Source organism: Leuciscus leuciscus (genome assembly GCF_965113295.1).
Source record: "Leuciscus leuciscus genome assembly, chromosome: 7".
Lineage (NCBI taxonomy): Eukaryota > Metazoa > Chordata > Actinopteri > Cypriniformes > Leuciscidae > Leuciscus > Leuciscus leuciscus.
The window spans coordinates 44,681,960-44,696,735 of record NC_138731.1 but is presented as its reverse complement, the minus strand read 5'-3'; the positions used below and the strand labels follow the sequence as shown (position 1 = coordinate 44,696,735).

The window sequence follows — 14,776 nt, the reverse complement described above, 5'->3', positions numbered from 1 at the left end:
GAAGGCTCAGCATTTCATTGAATCGAACTTCTGCAGTTCTTTCCACTCATTTGTGCATTTCTTTCTCAAAAGCAAGTTTTATCAAGTGGTATTAACAGCGTATTCGCTCCGTACCTGTCAGGTCCAACAGTGGTTTTAGTTTGGTTTTGTCCAGAAAACACTCATCAGGGTCCAGGGCTGCGAGAGCTTGCATGAGTTTATTGTTAGTCTCCAAACCGTTCAGCCATTTCTCCACTCACAGCATCAACTGTGCTGAAATAAAGATGAGGAAGTCTCGTCACTGTGTTCATGTTGTGTTCATAATACTACAAGTTCTCACTCGTTGTGCGTTGTCTTTTGTTCGGTTTGATTTCAGTTCGGACCAGATCACAGATAATTCTCCAAAGCTCACTGAACTCTTCCTCTGATCGATTTTTTTTAATGCAATCAGCTGCGTAATTTAAATTACAAACTTAATGGCTGCGGATAAATCAGTGTTTTCTGCTTGAAGAATTTAGTTTGCTGGGTCAAGAAGTTTCAGTATCTTATGTACCATAACAGCAATGAAGCTGAAGTTAGGTTCTGTCAGTGATCGCACCGGTCCTATAGCCTCAACTCGAATGCCGATGGGACAGATCATTAATTCATTACTTCATTACGATCATTACTTATGCCCACCAACAGCAAACACATTTCTCCCAGATATTTAATAACACAAACTGTGTCTAGATGGCCACTGATCCAAGAGATGTTTTAGGTTCTTGACCTTGCAATGAAATACTATCTGACTGTTAAAGTTTGTAATGTTTGCCCTCATACTGCTCATGTCACATGTGTGTGACCGGCTGCTATCCATAAATGGATTTATGCTAATAAAAGAGTTTCTGGTCCAACAGAATACCGAGTGATGTCTGTGTGTTCTTCCTCCGTATAGTTTACTAAAATAACCAGTTATAATTCATGAAAATGGCTGCACCAACACTGATGACCTTGTAAAGTTGATCACAAACAAAATTGAAAAAGAATTTCACTCTCAGTCAATAATGCATGAACAACCACTATGTAACGATGCGGGTGAAACATAGGAGGAAGCAGAATCCACGTGCAGCAGTAGTCTTTTATTGAATAAACTCAAAACTTGACAAATTCAGACTCAGACTAGGGAACAGGACTCGGGAACAGAACAACCAACATACAACATCAAGAACTCAAAGACTGAAACTAACAAACAAACAACAAACAGATAACAAGGGGGCGTGGCTAATTAGAAACACCTGGGAAGATTAAAACAAGAAAAACTACAAAAGACTACAAAACATGGCACAGGACAGGAAATGACAAGTCCACACAAGACAAGGGAAACACAAGACAGGAATTATGCACACTAGATGTAGATTATGATTAAAACAGTGCATCATACAAATGACTGATTTAACCCCCTATCTACAATATGAATGTTCATTCAGAGCAGTCAATGAATTGCACGCTACAAGTTCTCCAGCGCTGTTTGGCCGTTGTTAATAAATTTGTCCCAAGCCAAGCGCTCCAAACCGGCAAACAGCATAATGACATAATGGCCCCTATCTTGCACCCAGCGCAATTGACTTTGTACAGCGACGCATGTATCATTCCTATTTTGCACCCGCGCACAGCGGACTTTTCCCTCCACAGAAGCACGTCGGTTAACTAAGAAATACACTTGCGCTCCCGGGGGCGGTTCAGCGCAAAGAGGAGGCGTGTTCCGGCACAAACGTTCCTTCATGCTATTTTGCAGGTTTAGAAAACAATTCCGCCACTAGCCGAAAAAAAATTGTTTAAAGTCAGTGGCACGTTGCGCATGTTATTCATATGCTATTTTAAGGGCGCATGCAGTGGCGGTTCTAGAGGGGGGCCAGGGGGGGCCAGTGCCCCTGTGACAACAAGCTTGGACCCCCTTGTGGCCCCCACTAAATGTGGAGTGTCAAATAATTTTTACTAAACTATTTTTTGCTATCGTTGTTTTTCACATGATCCGTTATTAGACAGTGGCAACACAGAACACAAATGTAACCCTAGACTAGAGGGACTGCTTAAATCGGATCTGCAGGGTTTTTTCTATTCAGAAGTTGGTGGACGTTTTGCGCGAATATTATAGTTAAAGCAAAGAAGGAAATATTGAGGTGAGTAAAGTTGTTAATATGTTGTATTTGTATTAAATGCATTACAGAAGTGTAACGTTAGATCAGCTAATCTTAACCTGGCCGTTTGTTAGTTTGTGGCAGTTTGAAAAAGGATCAAATACATGATCAACAAACTCATGGTGCTGAATATTTTTACTTAAACAGGGATGCAAACAGCGCGCTTTTCTGCGCCTCTTTTTCTCATCAGTTTGGGTGACTTGGGTCTGAGAGGGTCTGATTATAATTTCACAAAGTCATCTGAAGCCATTCCATAGCTTAATGTGAGGGACAGAAGTCTATTTACATCATTAAATTAAAGTTTATGGAAACTCGTTTTCCCTCATCTGTCAATCATTCTCCATTCAGTATTCAAACAGCGCGCGCGCCTCGTCCGGTTACAGCAGGATGCACGGTAAAACTCTCTCCAATATGATATATTCACATTATAATGCTTGATCTGTAGATAAAAGGTTGTGGATTTGCATAAAATGACTTTATTTTGTGTATTTGTATTTTATGTTTGTTGCTGTTTTAAAACGACTCGCTACCGTGTGCCTGTTCACACCACAAGGAACTTTGTGAACTTTTAAATGCGCACTTGTGCAGCGCAGCCTCCATGTTGCTTTGAGCACATCATTCTGCACCCGCGATGCGCATACGCGCTTTGTGCGCTCTGTTTTGAGGCGTTTCATATTATCATGGTTTTTCCTATATTTTTTATACCTAGCCTGCACAATACTTTTAAAATAAGCATAATTTAAATTGTATGCACTAAAGCTGGTGAAAACCTATCTCAGGTCCACAATGTCAGATGACAGATTAAGCAATTTAGGTGTATTGAGTCAAGGTATTGAGTCAAGGAGGGCAAAGGCCTTAAATCTAGATGAATTTGCTGATCTTTTTGCGAAAAAATCGTAGAATACAGTTAATGTGACTGATTCTGAATATGTAATGTAAATCTAAAAAATATAATGGAAATGCAAATACATTGTTGAATGATTGTAAACATGGTATTTTGCCTGTTAATGCCTATAGTGCAGTGCAGAAAATGATATGACAACAATAAGGTCTAAACTGGCCCCTCTAACAGTACAACTCATGCGCATGCCTGGCCATAATCAATGTAGCGTGTGCACAACGCGCATATTTGATTCTCTCATCTACACAGAAGCAGCAGTTTTCATTTTTGCAAATCATACATTATTACGATAGATAGATAGATAGATAGATAGATAGATAGATAGATAGATAGATAGATAGATAGATAGATAGATAGTTTATTATAAAAGCATACATCTAGCTTACACATTTACCCAAATTATCATACGCCTGTTTAACCGAAGTTAAAGCTGCAGTCGGCAAGTCTGGCAGATTGGGTCGATTAGCCAAAATTTTGAATGTTTACAACTCTCATGCCCCTCCCCACTACCAGCGAGCACCCTCCCATCAAGGTCGTGCTCGTCAGTGCGTCACTGTGCGTGTGTACCTGATTTTCTGTGAACGCGTCCGTCTCTTCAGCATCTATCAACACCATGGACTCGGAGGTAGGCTGCCCTGGCTAATCTATCCATAGATAGCAATAACCGAGGAATTGGAAGCTTGTTAGTAGATTTTCTCTCCGCCATCACGCTTCATGCAATCTCCAGGCGAACTTCAGGCATGGCGTGTGCATGTGATATTAACGTGCGCGAGTGAGGGGGGATCTGTGGCGTGTGCACGACCTGTGATTGACAGTCAGATCTCACCCCCCCCCTGCGCTGATTGGACCCGATGATCCGGGAGCGGTGGATTTTTGCAAAACAAATAACACGCTCCAGGTGGAGTTAGAAGCTCGGGTTTTTTTCTAAAACCATCTTATTTATGTTGTTCTGTCGGATTATAGTGTCAATTTCACTGAATATGATCAAAAAAATGTTGCCGACGGCAGCTTTAATTTGGGAGTGTTTCTCCATCCCCAACGTCACTTCTCTGTGTTTTACGGCCGTGACGAGAACGTCGGTCTCCTCGGCTGTGAACCGCTCCTGGCGTGCGTCTGGCAAATCCGCCGTTATGATAGGAATCCGCTATAGAACAAGCGCGCCTGCTCTTAAAGGGAATGTGAGATGTAGCTCTGATTGGTTTATTTCACGTTACGCCCAAACCACACCTATGAGTAAGGAAGCGACTTCAGACCAACACATTTTAGATTTGCGTCGGAGAGTAATTTATCCCGCCGGTATAATAGCAACAGCGCCGAGACCCGCCCACAAAGTTACTTGCGTTTCGCACTTGATACTTGCGTTTCAGATCGTCAAAATAGGGCCCAATGAGTCAACGAATAATACATGAAAAGTTTTTATATAATCCACAGGTTTAAACAGTTCCAGGCAAGGAAAATCCAAACAAAATACTAATCCAATGGCGTTTCCCACACGCATTTAAATGTTTAAAAGTATTTCAGTGAAGCTTCAAACCAACATCAAGTGATTTTAAAGCTTTAATCTGTGAAAAACTCTGTTCTTCAGGTGTGTTTGGTGATGAAGATGAATTGAAGCTTATGATGAAGGGAGAATCATTCACTCTGAACACTGATCTTACTGAAATAAAGGATGATGATGTGATTCAGTGGATGTTTGGATATGAAGACACTTTAATAGCGGAAATCAATAAACGGGCCGACAGAATCACTGTATACGATGATGTTCTTGATGGGAGATTCAGAGACAGACTGAAGCTGAACATACGATCTGCATCTCTGACCATTATAGACATAACAACTGAACAAATTGGATATTATTCTCTACAGATCAACGGTGTGAGAAAGAGAAAGATCAATATTGGCTACTATGGTGAGATTAAACACATTTGTTTCACCTTTATTTAATGACAACATTTAAATTAATTCATACACCATTTTGTTTCTTTTTGTTTGTTTGATGATATTATTTATTTCAAACTGACATTTTAAACTATTTAGTAAAACATTAAGTGATTTCACAGTATTAATCTGACAAACCCTGTTTGTGTGTGTTCTGTGTGTGTTGTTGGTAACAGTGTCAGTGAAGGAGGGAGAATCAGTCACTCTAAACTCTGATCTCACTGAAATAAAGGATTATGAATGGATTCAGTGGGGGTTTGAAAACACTTTAATAGCTCAAGTCAATAAACGGGACGACAGAATCGCTGTATATGATTATGTTCTTGATGGGAGATTCAGAGACAGACTGAAGCTGAACAATCAAACTGGATCTCTGACCATCACAAACATCACAACTGAACATGCTGGAGTTTATGAACGAGGGTTGCTGAGATCAATCAGTTATGTCTTTCTTGCTGTCTTTGGTAGGTTAAATATTTGTTTTACCATTTAATATTTTAATCAAATGAAACAATATTAATCCAAACACCATTTTGCTTCATTTCTGTTTTAAGTTTTATGTTATTGTTCATTTGACATATCAATATCAATATCTCAGATACAAACTCTGTTTCTGTTTGTTGATACAGTTGAAATATCAGTGAAGGAGGGAGAATCACTCACTGTAAACTCTGATCTCACTGAAATAAAAGGTTATGAATGGATTCGGTGGATGTTTGGAAATGAAAACACTTTAATAGCTGAAATTAATGTAAAGGCCGACAGAATCACTGTATATGATGATTATCTTGGGAGATTCAGAGACAGACTGAAGCTGAACAATCAAACTGGATCTCTGACCATCACAAACATCACAACTGAACATGCTGGAGATTATAAACTACTGACCAAAAGTATGAGAGAGTTTAGGCTTTCAGAAAGTTTCTCATTAAAAGCTTTCAGAGTTTCTGTCTCTGGTGAGTAGAGATCATTTCTCATGTCCTTCAAATATTCTTGTTTTTAACAACTATTTTCATATTAATTGTTGAATCATTTCATAGTTTGAGATGATAGATCATATAAACACTGACTCAACCAAAAATAAGATTGTTGATTAGATTTGTTTGTATTTATCGTTTCTCTCTCTCATGTTTTCCAGCTTGTCTGCCTGTTCCTGATATTAGCGTTTATGAACTGATCTGATCTCAGTTTGATGCTTTTATTCCTCAGACTCTGTCCACTGTTGTGGTCCTACTGAAGCTGTGATCCGATTGGTCCTCTCTGCTCTGGTGGGCGTGGCTACTGTCATTATTCTGGTTTATGACATCAGATCCAGAAGAGCTGAACGAGATCAAGCACATATTCACACATCAGAAACCTAATGGTGTCATTTATCACATTACTATTTTTTGTCATTTATTAATCTTCATTTATTTGTAATGGCTTTATATGCTGGCATTTACTGTATGTTTATTTCCAGGAGGCTTATTTCCACCCTAGAACATAATTTGAGAACAAACAGCAACATATTTTCTCATTAACTCATTAGTGCTTTGTCATAGTAAATACTAATTTTTTACTGATCTAGTAATTCATATTTGATTGGGGAATTTAAAAATGACGTCCAAACACACTTAAAGTCTCACATGTCTTGTATTGTTATTATTGTTCAGATCAGACGTCTCTAATACTGAAGCTCTTTTACTGACTAAACACTTCTCTCAAAGACACAGATCTCACTTTACTAGTTCATCTGTCATCTGGATTTGCTTGCCTTTACCAATAAAGTTTTTGATTGATTTTTTGATTGTTCTTGATTAGTAAATCAAAAGGGGCTTTTTAAATTAATTTATACATATCCAAAAGAGAAATCAATTTAAGGGCTTTCTGGTTTTTAACAAATTTTAAAGATTTGCACAAGAGTTTAACCTCATTCATCCACTGGATAAAGTTGGGTTTAGATTTAAAACATCTGCACTTATGAATGAAAAACTTTAAGACATAACAAGAAATGAATAACTCCTTAGCTTTAGGAGGGAGAGTAAAAGACTCATGGAAAAGAATATTTTTTTCCTGATTGCATGTATTCCCATCTAATAGTGTTTGTGTAATAAGCCTGTAAAATAACATTTCTAATGACTCCATTTGTACATTTTTAAATCACAAAAATCACAACCTTCTAAGGAAAGCTGCCTCAGTTCTGGGGAGACTTTGAGTACAAAATGTCTTCTTTAACCATTAATCTTAAAGGAACTGGAATGGCTCTGATTATTATATTGTAAATATTAATAGTACACTGCAGTTCTCACAAAAAGCAAATTGCCACTCCTCCAGAACGGCTAGAACCATAACTGAAAAACATCTCATCACTCCATTGATTAGTCCAGAAAGAGGAATCCAAGTCTGAAGAAAGAGTCTCTTGTAGAAACACACAATGAGCTTTCTGCCCTTTACAAAATAAAAAACTGCTTTCCTTTTAACAATGTCCTTTAAGCCCCTAACATTCAGAGAACCAAAACTATTTTGTCCTTAATCATTAACGCTAAAACAGAAAAAAGACAGAAAAATAGAACTAGTAGTAAATAAAAACACAAACTGAACCATCACTTGTAAACTCAGTCTCTAATAACAGAGACATGTAAGCAATAGATAGACAGGAAAGCAAATATAACATACAGTTATATTGCACTTTGTTTGTACTAATGCTTTTTATTAAGTCTGGTGACCAAGTCTGTGGCAGTAAAATTAAATACAGTACGTGTTGCACAAAAATATTTAGCCATTACCCGCAAATACTGTGGGCTTGTTCATTTGTATAAGTTACATTTACGATTGATTTTAAAGTATTATTACTGATATATAAATCACTCAATGGCCTAGGACCTCAATACACTGAATATAAACCCAACAGATCACTCAGATCATTAGGATCACATCAGCTAGAAATACCAAGGGTTCACTCTAAGCATAGTGAGTCTGCTTTTAGCTACTATGCTGGAACCAGCTTCCAGAAGAGATCAGATGTGCTCCTACAGTCGCCACATTCAGATCCAGACTCAAAACACACGTTTAGCTGTGCATTTACTGAATGAGCACTGTGCCACTGTACGTCCCACCGATTACACTAGATTTTATTTTGCATCCGCCTTTTGATTCTAAACTGAACTCAAACTCTTGATCGACGCTTCCGAACAAATCTTTGGGGTTTGGACTGATGGGTTAGTGAACCCGAGGTTACCCCGTGAGTCCTAGAGCTCCTCCTGTACAATTTTAGGGGAAAATCGGGTCTATCGGAGACGTCCAATAGATTTCTTAGGCGCGCCGAAAGAACACCACACACACACACACAGTGTAATCACCATGCAAATCTCAGAGTTGTGAAAAATATCATACACCGGTGTTTTGCCAGATGAGAAGTTTATCTATGCATCATCTTTTTACTACTTTAATTCATTTTATAACTGTATCATATATCTCTTTTAATTCCTTTTATAACTGTTTATAACTGTTCATTTTCCTTGCTTTTATCATGTGATTATTTTAATTCCTTTCTGTGTAAAGCACTTTTAAGGTTGAGCCACTGTAGTCACTATTTTAACGATGTCTTTACTAACTTTCTGGGATGGCAGATTTCGATTACAGATGAAGGAGTGAGACAGCTCTCAGATTTAATCAAAAATATCTTAATTTGTGTCTGAAGATGAACGAAAGATGATGAACGAAAGTCTTACGGGGTTGGAACAACATGAAGGAGAGTCATTACTGACAGAATTTTCATTTTTGGCTGAACTAACCCTTTAATATGGACGCTTCACCCCAGCATTTGCGTGTGCCCATTGTGGTGTTGTCTTCACATGTAGAATGACATTCGCCTCACAGAACTGTTGTGGAAGTGAGCAGACATGAACTGATCTGATGGTGAGGCTGAAAATGTCCTCCAAGCTGTCAGGGACTTCATCAGCTGTGGTGGATTTGAGTATCACATGCAAGGACTAATGCGGTGTTGGAACAAAGTAAGCATGTAGAGCGTGACAGCAGTGTCGTAATCCGTGGCTTTTGAATATTAAACATATGAAGATATCAGAGAACACTTTTATACACACAGTTATAGCAGGCGATCTGTTCCTGCTCCATAAAGCCATTAGAGAAACTCTCAAATCAGTCCGAGAGGAGAAACTATTGAGACATTTGATAAGAAATGAACAACAAACGTCCTGAAGACAGTTAGAGGAGAGACAGTCATGACAAGATCAAACCGTTGCTTTACGACACTTTTAACACGTCATGGGTCAGTTCATTTCTGTGGAAAATTATGTCGTTGATCTAGAGGAAGTTGAGGCACACTTGAGTTTGAAATAATGAGCTAAATAAAGTGCTAGATGCACTGAAAAAAAATCTCTGACTGAAATTTTTAAGTACAATCAACTTATGGTAATTCAACTTAAATTACATTAAACTGACTTAAAAATGAGTTGAAAATTGCTTAACTTATTTTGATGAGTTAAAGCAATGTAAGTTGTCAACTTATTGATCATAGCCTATTTTTTACAGTGGGGTCACATGCATCATCACTTAAAGATGTGCAGTTATTTTAGATACAGGTGGAGTTTCACTACATTTTACTACAGAATAGTGTAACGAGGCGTCACTCGAATTGGAATCCATCAGCAAGCTTTTATTAAAATCGTGGTCAAACAGGCAATGGTCAGATTCCAGCAAACACAGCAACGTAGGACAGACACAGTCGTGGTCGAAAAGCAGGCAGGAGATCAGGGCAGGCGGAGAACAATCACAGATAAGTAACAAAGCAGATAGTCCAAAAGGCAGGCGGCAGAGAATCATAAACAGGGAACAGACTGGGTCACAACAGGTAGGCAACACAGAAATAAACGCTCAGAACCATAGTAATACAAGACTTCACAAGGAAGAATGGTGGAGAGACAGTTTATATAGGTCCAAGAATGAGCTACAGCTGAGCAACGTAATCAGTGCCAGGTACGGGGCTGATGGGAAATGTAGTGTGTGAGTGAAAAGTCAATATTCGGGTGAGGGAGCCCTCTGATGGTCAAAGGAGGGAATCGCGGAGTTCATCTCTGTGACAAGCAGCTTCACATCAGATCATCTGTCATTTTATTACTGAAGCAGTTTTGAAGAGTTTGTCTTTTCATATTTGTGGACTGAAAGCGCTGAAGATGTTTCACACTGTTTTCTTCTGTCTGTTTTTCTGGCGTCTGGATGGTGAGTTTTAAATATGACTTTGGTTGTTTCTCTTCTGGTACCATGTAATAAATTACAGGTTAAATTAGACAGAGAGGATTTAACAATAACTGTTTATGTGGAACGTTGGAATCCATAGCGGTTGAATATTAATCATATTTTCATATCAGAGAACTCTTCTATCTCCATAAAGCCATTAGAGAAACTCTGAAAACAGTCTGAGAGGAGAAACAATTGAGACATTTAATAAGAAATGAACAAGTTTGTGGAGAGAGCAGAGCCAAACACTCGCAGCGTCTCATGACAAGATCAAAGTGTTGCTTTTAGATATATTTATCATGTTATGGGTCAGTTCATTTCTGTGGAAAATGATGTCATTGATCTAGAGGAAGTGGAGGTGTACTGGAGCTCAATGTGACAAAATTCAGAGCATGAAATAATGAGCTAATAAAGTGCTAGATGCTCACATGCATCAACACTTAAGGATGTGGTTATTTTAGATGTTGGTGGAGTTTCACTTTATTCTACAGAGCAGCTTCACATCAGATCATCTGTCATTTTATTCCTGAAGCAGTTTTGAAGAGTTTGTCTTTTCATATTTGTGGACTGAAAGCGCTGAAGATGTTTCGCATCGTTTTCTTCTGTCTGTGTTTCTGGCGTTTGGATGGTGAGTTTTAAATATGACTTTGGTTGTTTCTCTTCTGGTACCATGTAATAAATTACAGGTTAAATTAGACAGAGAGGATTTAACATTCACTGTTATTCTCATATAGAAATAATTGAGCTGTGATTTTACTGTGAGATCAAGTTTGAATTCAGGTCTAAACTCAGTTATTAGTGGAGGCAGAAATAGCGGGGGTCAGGACCCGATCTCAGGGTTTCCCTCCTAAAAATATAATTAAAAACCAAGCTGTGTATTGGAAATACTATAATAATATATACTCAAATAACTGTGTAAGTATAAAACAGTACAAACGCAAATGAGTTAAAACAAAAAGTTCAGAAACATTGAGTCCTCACTCTCTTCCCTCACAGTGCTTTGATCAGCAGACAAACATAATGATTCATGAGTGACGGGTTTTTAGCGCGATAAGAAATCAGATTTTGAACGTGTTTATCGTGCAATTTATACGCGGAAATTAGTTTTTGCGTGCATATGATACACACTTTATTGCGTGTAATAGGCTTACACACGCACCCAACAACAAGCATTAAGTGTTGTCTATAGCACTACTTGAACAGGATTGGTTTCTCAAATGATAAACCACTAATCCTAACCAAACGTATAATACATACGTATCCCACACCACTACTAAACCTACACTAAACCTAACCATGCGTATCATATGCACGTAAAAACAAATTTTTGCGTATAAATTAAGGTATTCGATATGTTCGAGTTTGGCTGCTCAGATTTCTAAATATTTGCATTTTCAAACTTTGATTTTAATTTCAATATTGTAAAAACAAATTCCTTAAATAAATAAAACATAAGAGGATGTAGATCAGATGGTCCTTTATTACAAAAACAACATAAACTGAAGGAAGAATTTTTTAAAAAAAAATTTAATTAACAAAAACATACATACATCCAACGCTGTTGACAAAGATCTGACGGTGTTGACGGAAAAACTGACGGTGTTGACGAAGATCTGACGGTGTTGACAAAAAACTGACGGTGTTGACAAAAAACTGACGGTGTTGACAAAAATTTTTTGAATGTTTTACCTCAGTTTGGTGAAATGTTCACCTGTTTGTCATGATATGTTCTAACAATAAAGAGTAGTTTAAAACCACAATTAACGCTCTGTTTTCTACAACTTTCACTTAGGAGCAAAAATCTGCCTTTAAACTCTAAAGAAATAAAGATTTGACATTTATCGTGATAATTATCGATATCGACTGATATAAAAAATGTTATCGTGATCATTTGTTTTGGCCATATCGCTCAGCCCTACACTGGCTTCTCATTTCTCTATCTCTCTCTACATATATAAATATATATATATTAAAGTGCAGGCAAAGTTACACGTTACACAATAATAAGCAGACCACTGCCTGCCCATTCTCTACAAGTCAGATGCGTACGGTTAAATAATGTAATGCATGCTATGTATGTGCATTTACTGTATGTGTAAATAAAACCCTGAAATAACAGTTTAACCCTTCACTATATTCACAAATAATATTATATTCGCACATTAAGAGGTTATTGGTGGATTTGTCAACTCCGTCAGCTTACAGAGTCGACGTATGGGCATGTATTTTCCCGCCAAAACATGTATTGTACACTGCAGCTAGGTAGTTTTTCCTCAGTTGCTAGCTGTCCCAATAACCTCACTAAAATGCTTAAATTCAGTCCACTATGGTTTAAAAAAGTATCTTAACAGAAAGATGGTATTGACATGGTGCAGCTGTGACCATAGGAATATTGACATTGTTTGTCTAAAATATAAAAAAAATTAAAACGTACCAGAGCATGTGTGGTAGTGCTGCATTCACCACAGGCAGGGAGATGAAAAGGGGTCCTCAGGGATATAGCTGACCATGCTATTTCCTGATTTAAATAGCTTTATAGAGGACAAGTGCAATAACATGGACCTTCTAACCACAGACCATACATTTAAACAAATTTTCCCCAAAAAGATAAAAAAAGTTTATTCTAAAAATCAGATAGGTATATACAATTCCTTTAGATTTAACTTTGTAAGTATGTCAATCATGATGAATTTCTTAATTTTTGCTATAAATTAGACTTTTCTATGTGGGTCATGTTTTGTCCCGACTCTCAAGAATCAGTGACCTGCTAATTTCGTTGCTTATTCAGTTCACTTTTTGCATTACTTATTCTGACTGTTGACATTGAAAATGTTCCATGTGTTTTTCCGAGGGTATCGGTTAATTTCTTGATTGGCATTTTGACAGTGTCTGTCTGGGCATTTTAGTCATATCTGCTAACATTTCTTTCATTTTTGCCCTAGTTTTCCTGGATAATTTATCTATTTTTATATTATTTTATCATCATTTTGTTTTAATGAGTTAAAAAATTACTTATCAACCTTAATTGGCACGGCAATAAAATTCTATAACATTATTTTTATAGTTAAAGTTTTGGGTGTTTTTTGTTGGGCTTTTGGGCTGGAAATCGTTCTCCCGATCTGGGAACGCTGCCGGTGGAGAGAACAAAGTTCTTCAGTCAAGGCTATTTTATTCACTTTAAACATCAGATGAAGTGGTTATTTTCTCATTAATACAGACGATGCTGAGTCATTTATAAATTAGTCTTGATAAAAAAAAAAAGATAACAGATGTATTTTTCCATGAGTTTGCTGTGTTAGCGATTATAGCGTTAGCTTGTTTAATACCATAGTTTATTGGATACAACTACAACTAGCAAGGCGAACAAACAGCGCTGTTTTCAGTTGTTTTCTTATGTGAACATGCGCCAATGCCCTGGCAATTTTCAGACTTAAAAATGTTTAAAGTCTACGAGCCTCTGCATGTTGTCTCTGATCAAGTGTCTCTTGGTTTGGAGCAAGTATAATAATATCATCAGAGATATTCCCTCAGTACGAGCGCTGATGCAACTTCATGTTGATTTTGCTCACTGTTAGAATAAGGAGCTCGTCTGGAGCTGGAATTGGATTCTGGTCTCAAATTATTGCTTTATTTGCGCGCCTTGAATCCAAGCATTTGCTCACAATGGTATCTCATAACTGATTATCTTAGTCAGCTCTGAGGTCACAGTCTTTAGCAGCTCGTCTGAGACATGTGAGAAACTGTTGCACCGTTTCAGTGTTTTTGTTTGAGCGTCTCACTAATGCAGTGTTTACTCTGAATAAAGTGAGCATTTAGAGTGTCACAGCAACGACGGAATCCAACGGTGGGCGAAGGAATAATGTGTGTATGTCTTTTTCACAAAGTGATGAAGTCACTGATCACTACATGGTAACTTGCATATTACGTACTGCTGTAATATGTCTTGCGGCGTCGCGTTATCAACCAGGCAGAACAATCCTCCAATCCACCATAGATAATTTCTCAAATTGCTTATCTAATCTGTCTCAGCTGCTGCCTGAACCCAAACAAACAGATGAACTAGAAGAACTAACTAGCACTATGAGCACCATTCTCTCTAGAACATTGGATGTGGTTGCACCTATTAAATTAAAAAAGGTCAGAGAGAAAAATAAAGCACCATGGTATAACAATACTACGCATGTTTTAAAGAGAGAAACCCGTATTTTAGAGCGTAAATGGAAACAAACTAATTTAGAGGTCTTTAGAATCGCGTGGAAAGACAGTATGTCACGTTATAAAAAGGCCCTAAAAGCGGCCAGGGCTGAGCACCTCCGCAAACTAATAGAAAACAACCAAAACAATCCAAGGTTTTTATTTAACACCGTGGCTAGACTAACAAATAAACAGACGTCACCCGAACAAAATATCCCGTTACAGTTCAGTAGTAATGATTTCATGAACTTCTTCACTGAGAAAATAGAAAGCATCAGAACCACAATTGTAAACGTTCAATCTTCAATCGCGCCTTATAATTCAGCTTCAATTATCACCCCGCAAGAACAAT

At 37.7% G+C, this 14,776-nt stretch overlaps 1 protein-coding gene across 1 annotated transcript in view; it reads left to right on the top strand.

Annotated features, from left to right (window-relative positions):
* Positions 1 to 5,434: 5,434 nt before the first annotated feature.
* The window catches only part of LOC309502587 (uncharacterized protein), a gene marked incomplete at its 3' end in the record, with an annotated part of 54,271 nt that continues 44,929 nt past the window's right edge, over positions 5,435 to 14,776 (top strand). The window contains exon 1 of the mRNA XM_082174989.1: positions 5,435 to 5,951. Coding sequence (XP_082031115.1) covers positions 5,708 to 5,951 — 244 coding nt within the window. The 5' untranslated portion in view covers positions 5,435 to 5,707. The remainder of the gene's footprint in view (positions 5,952 to 14,776) is intronic.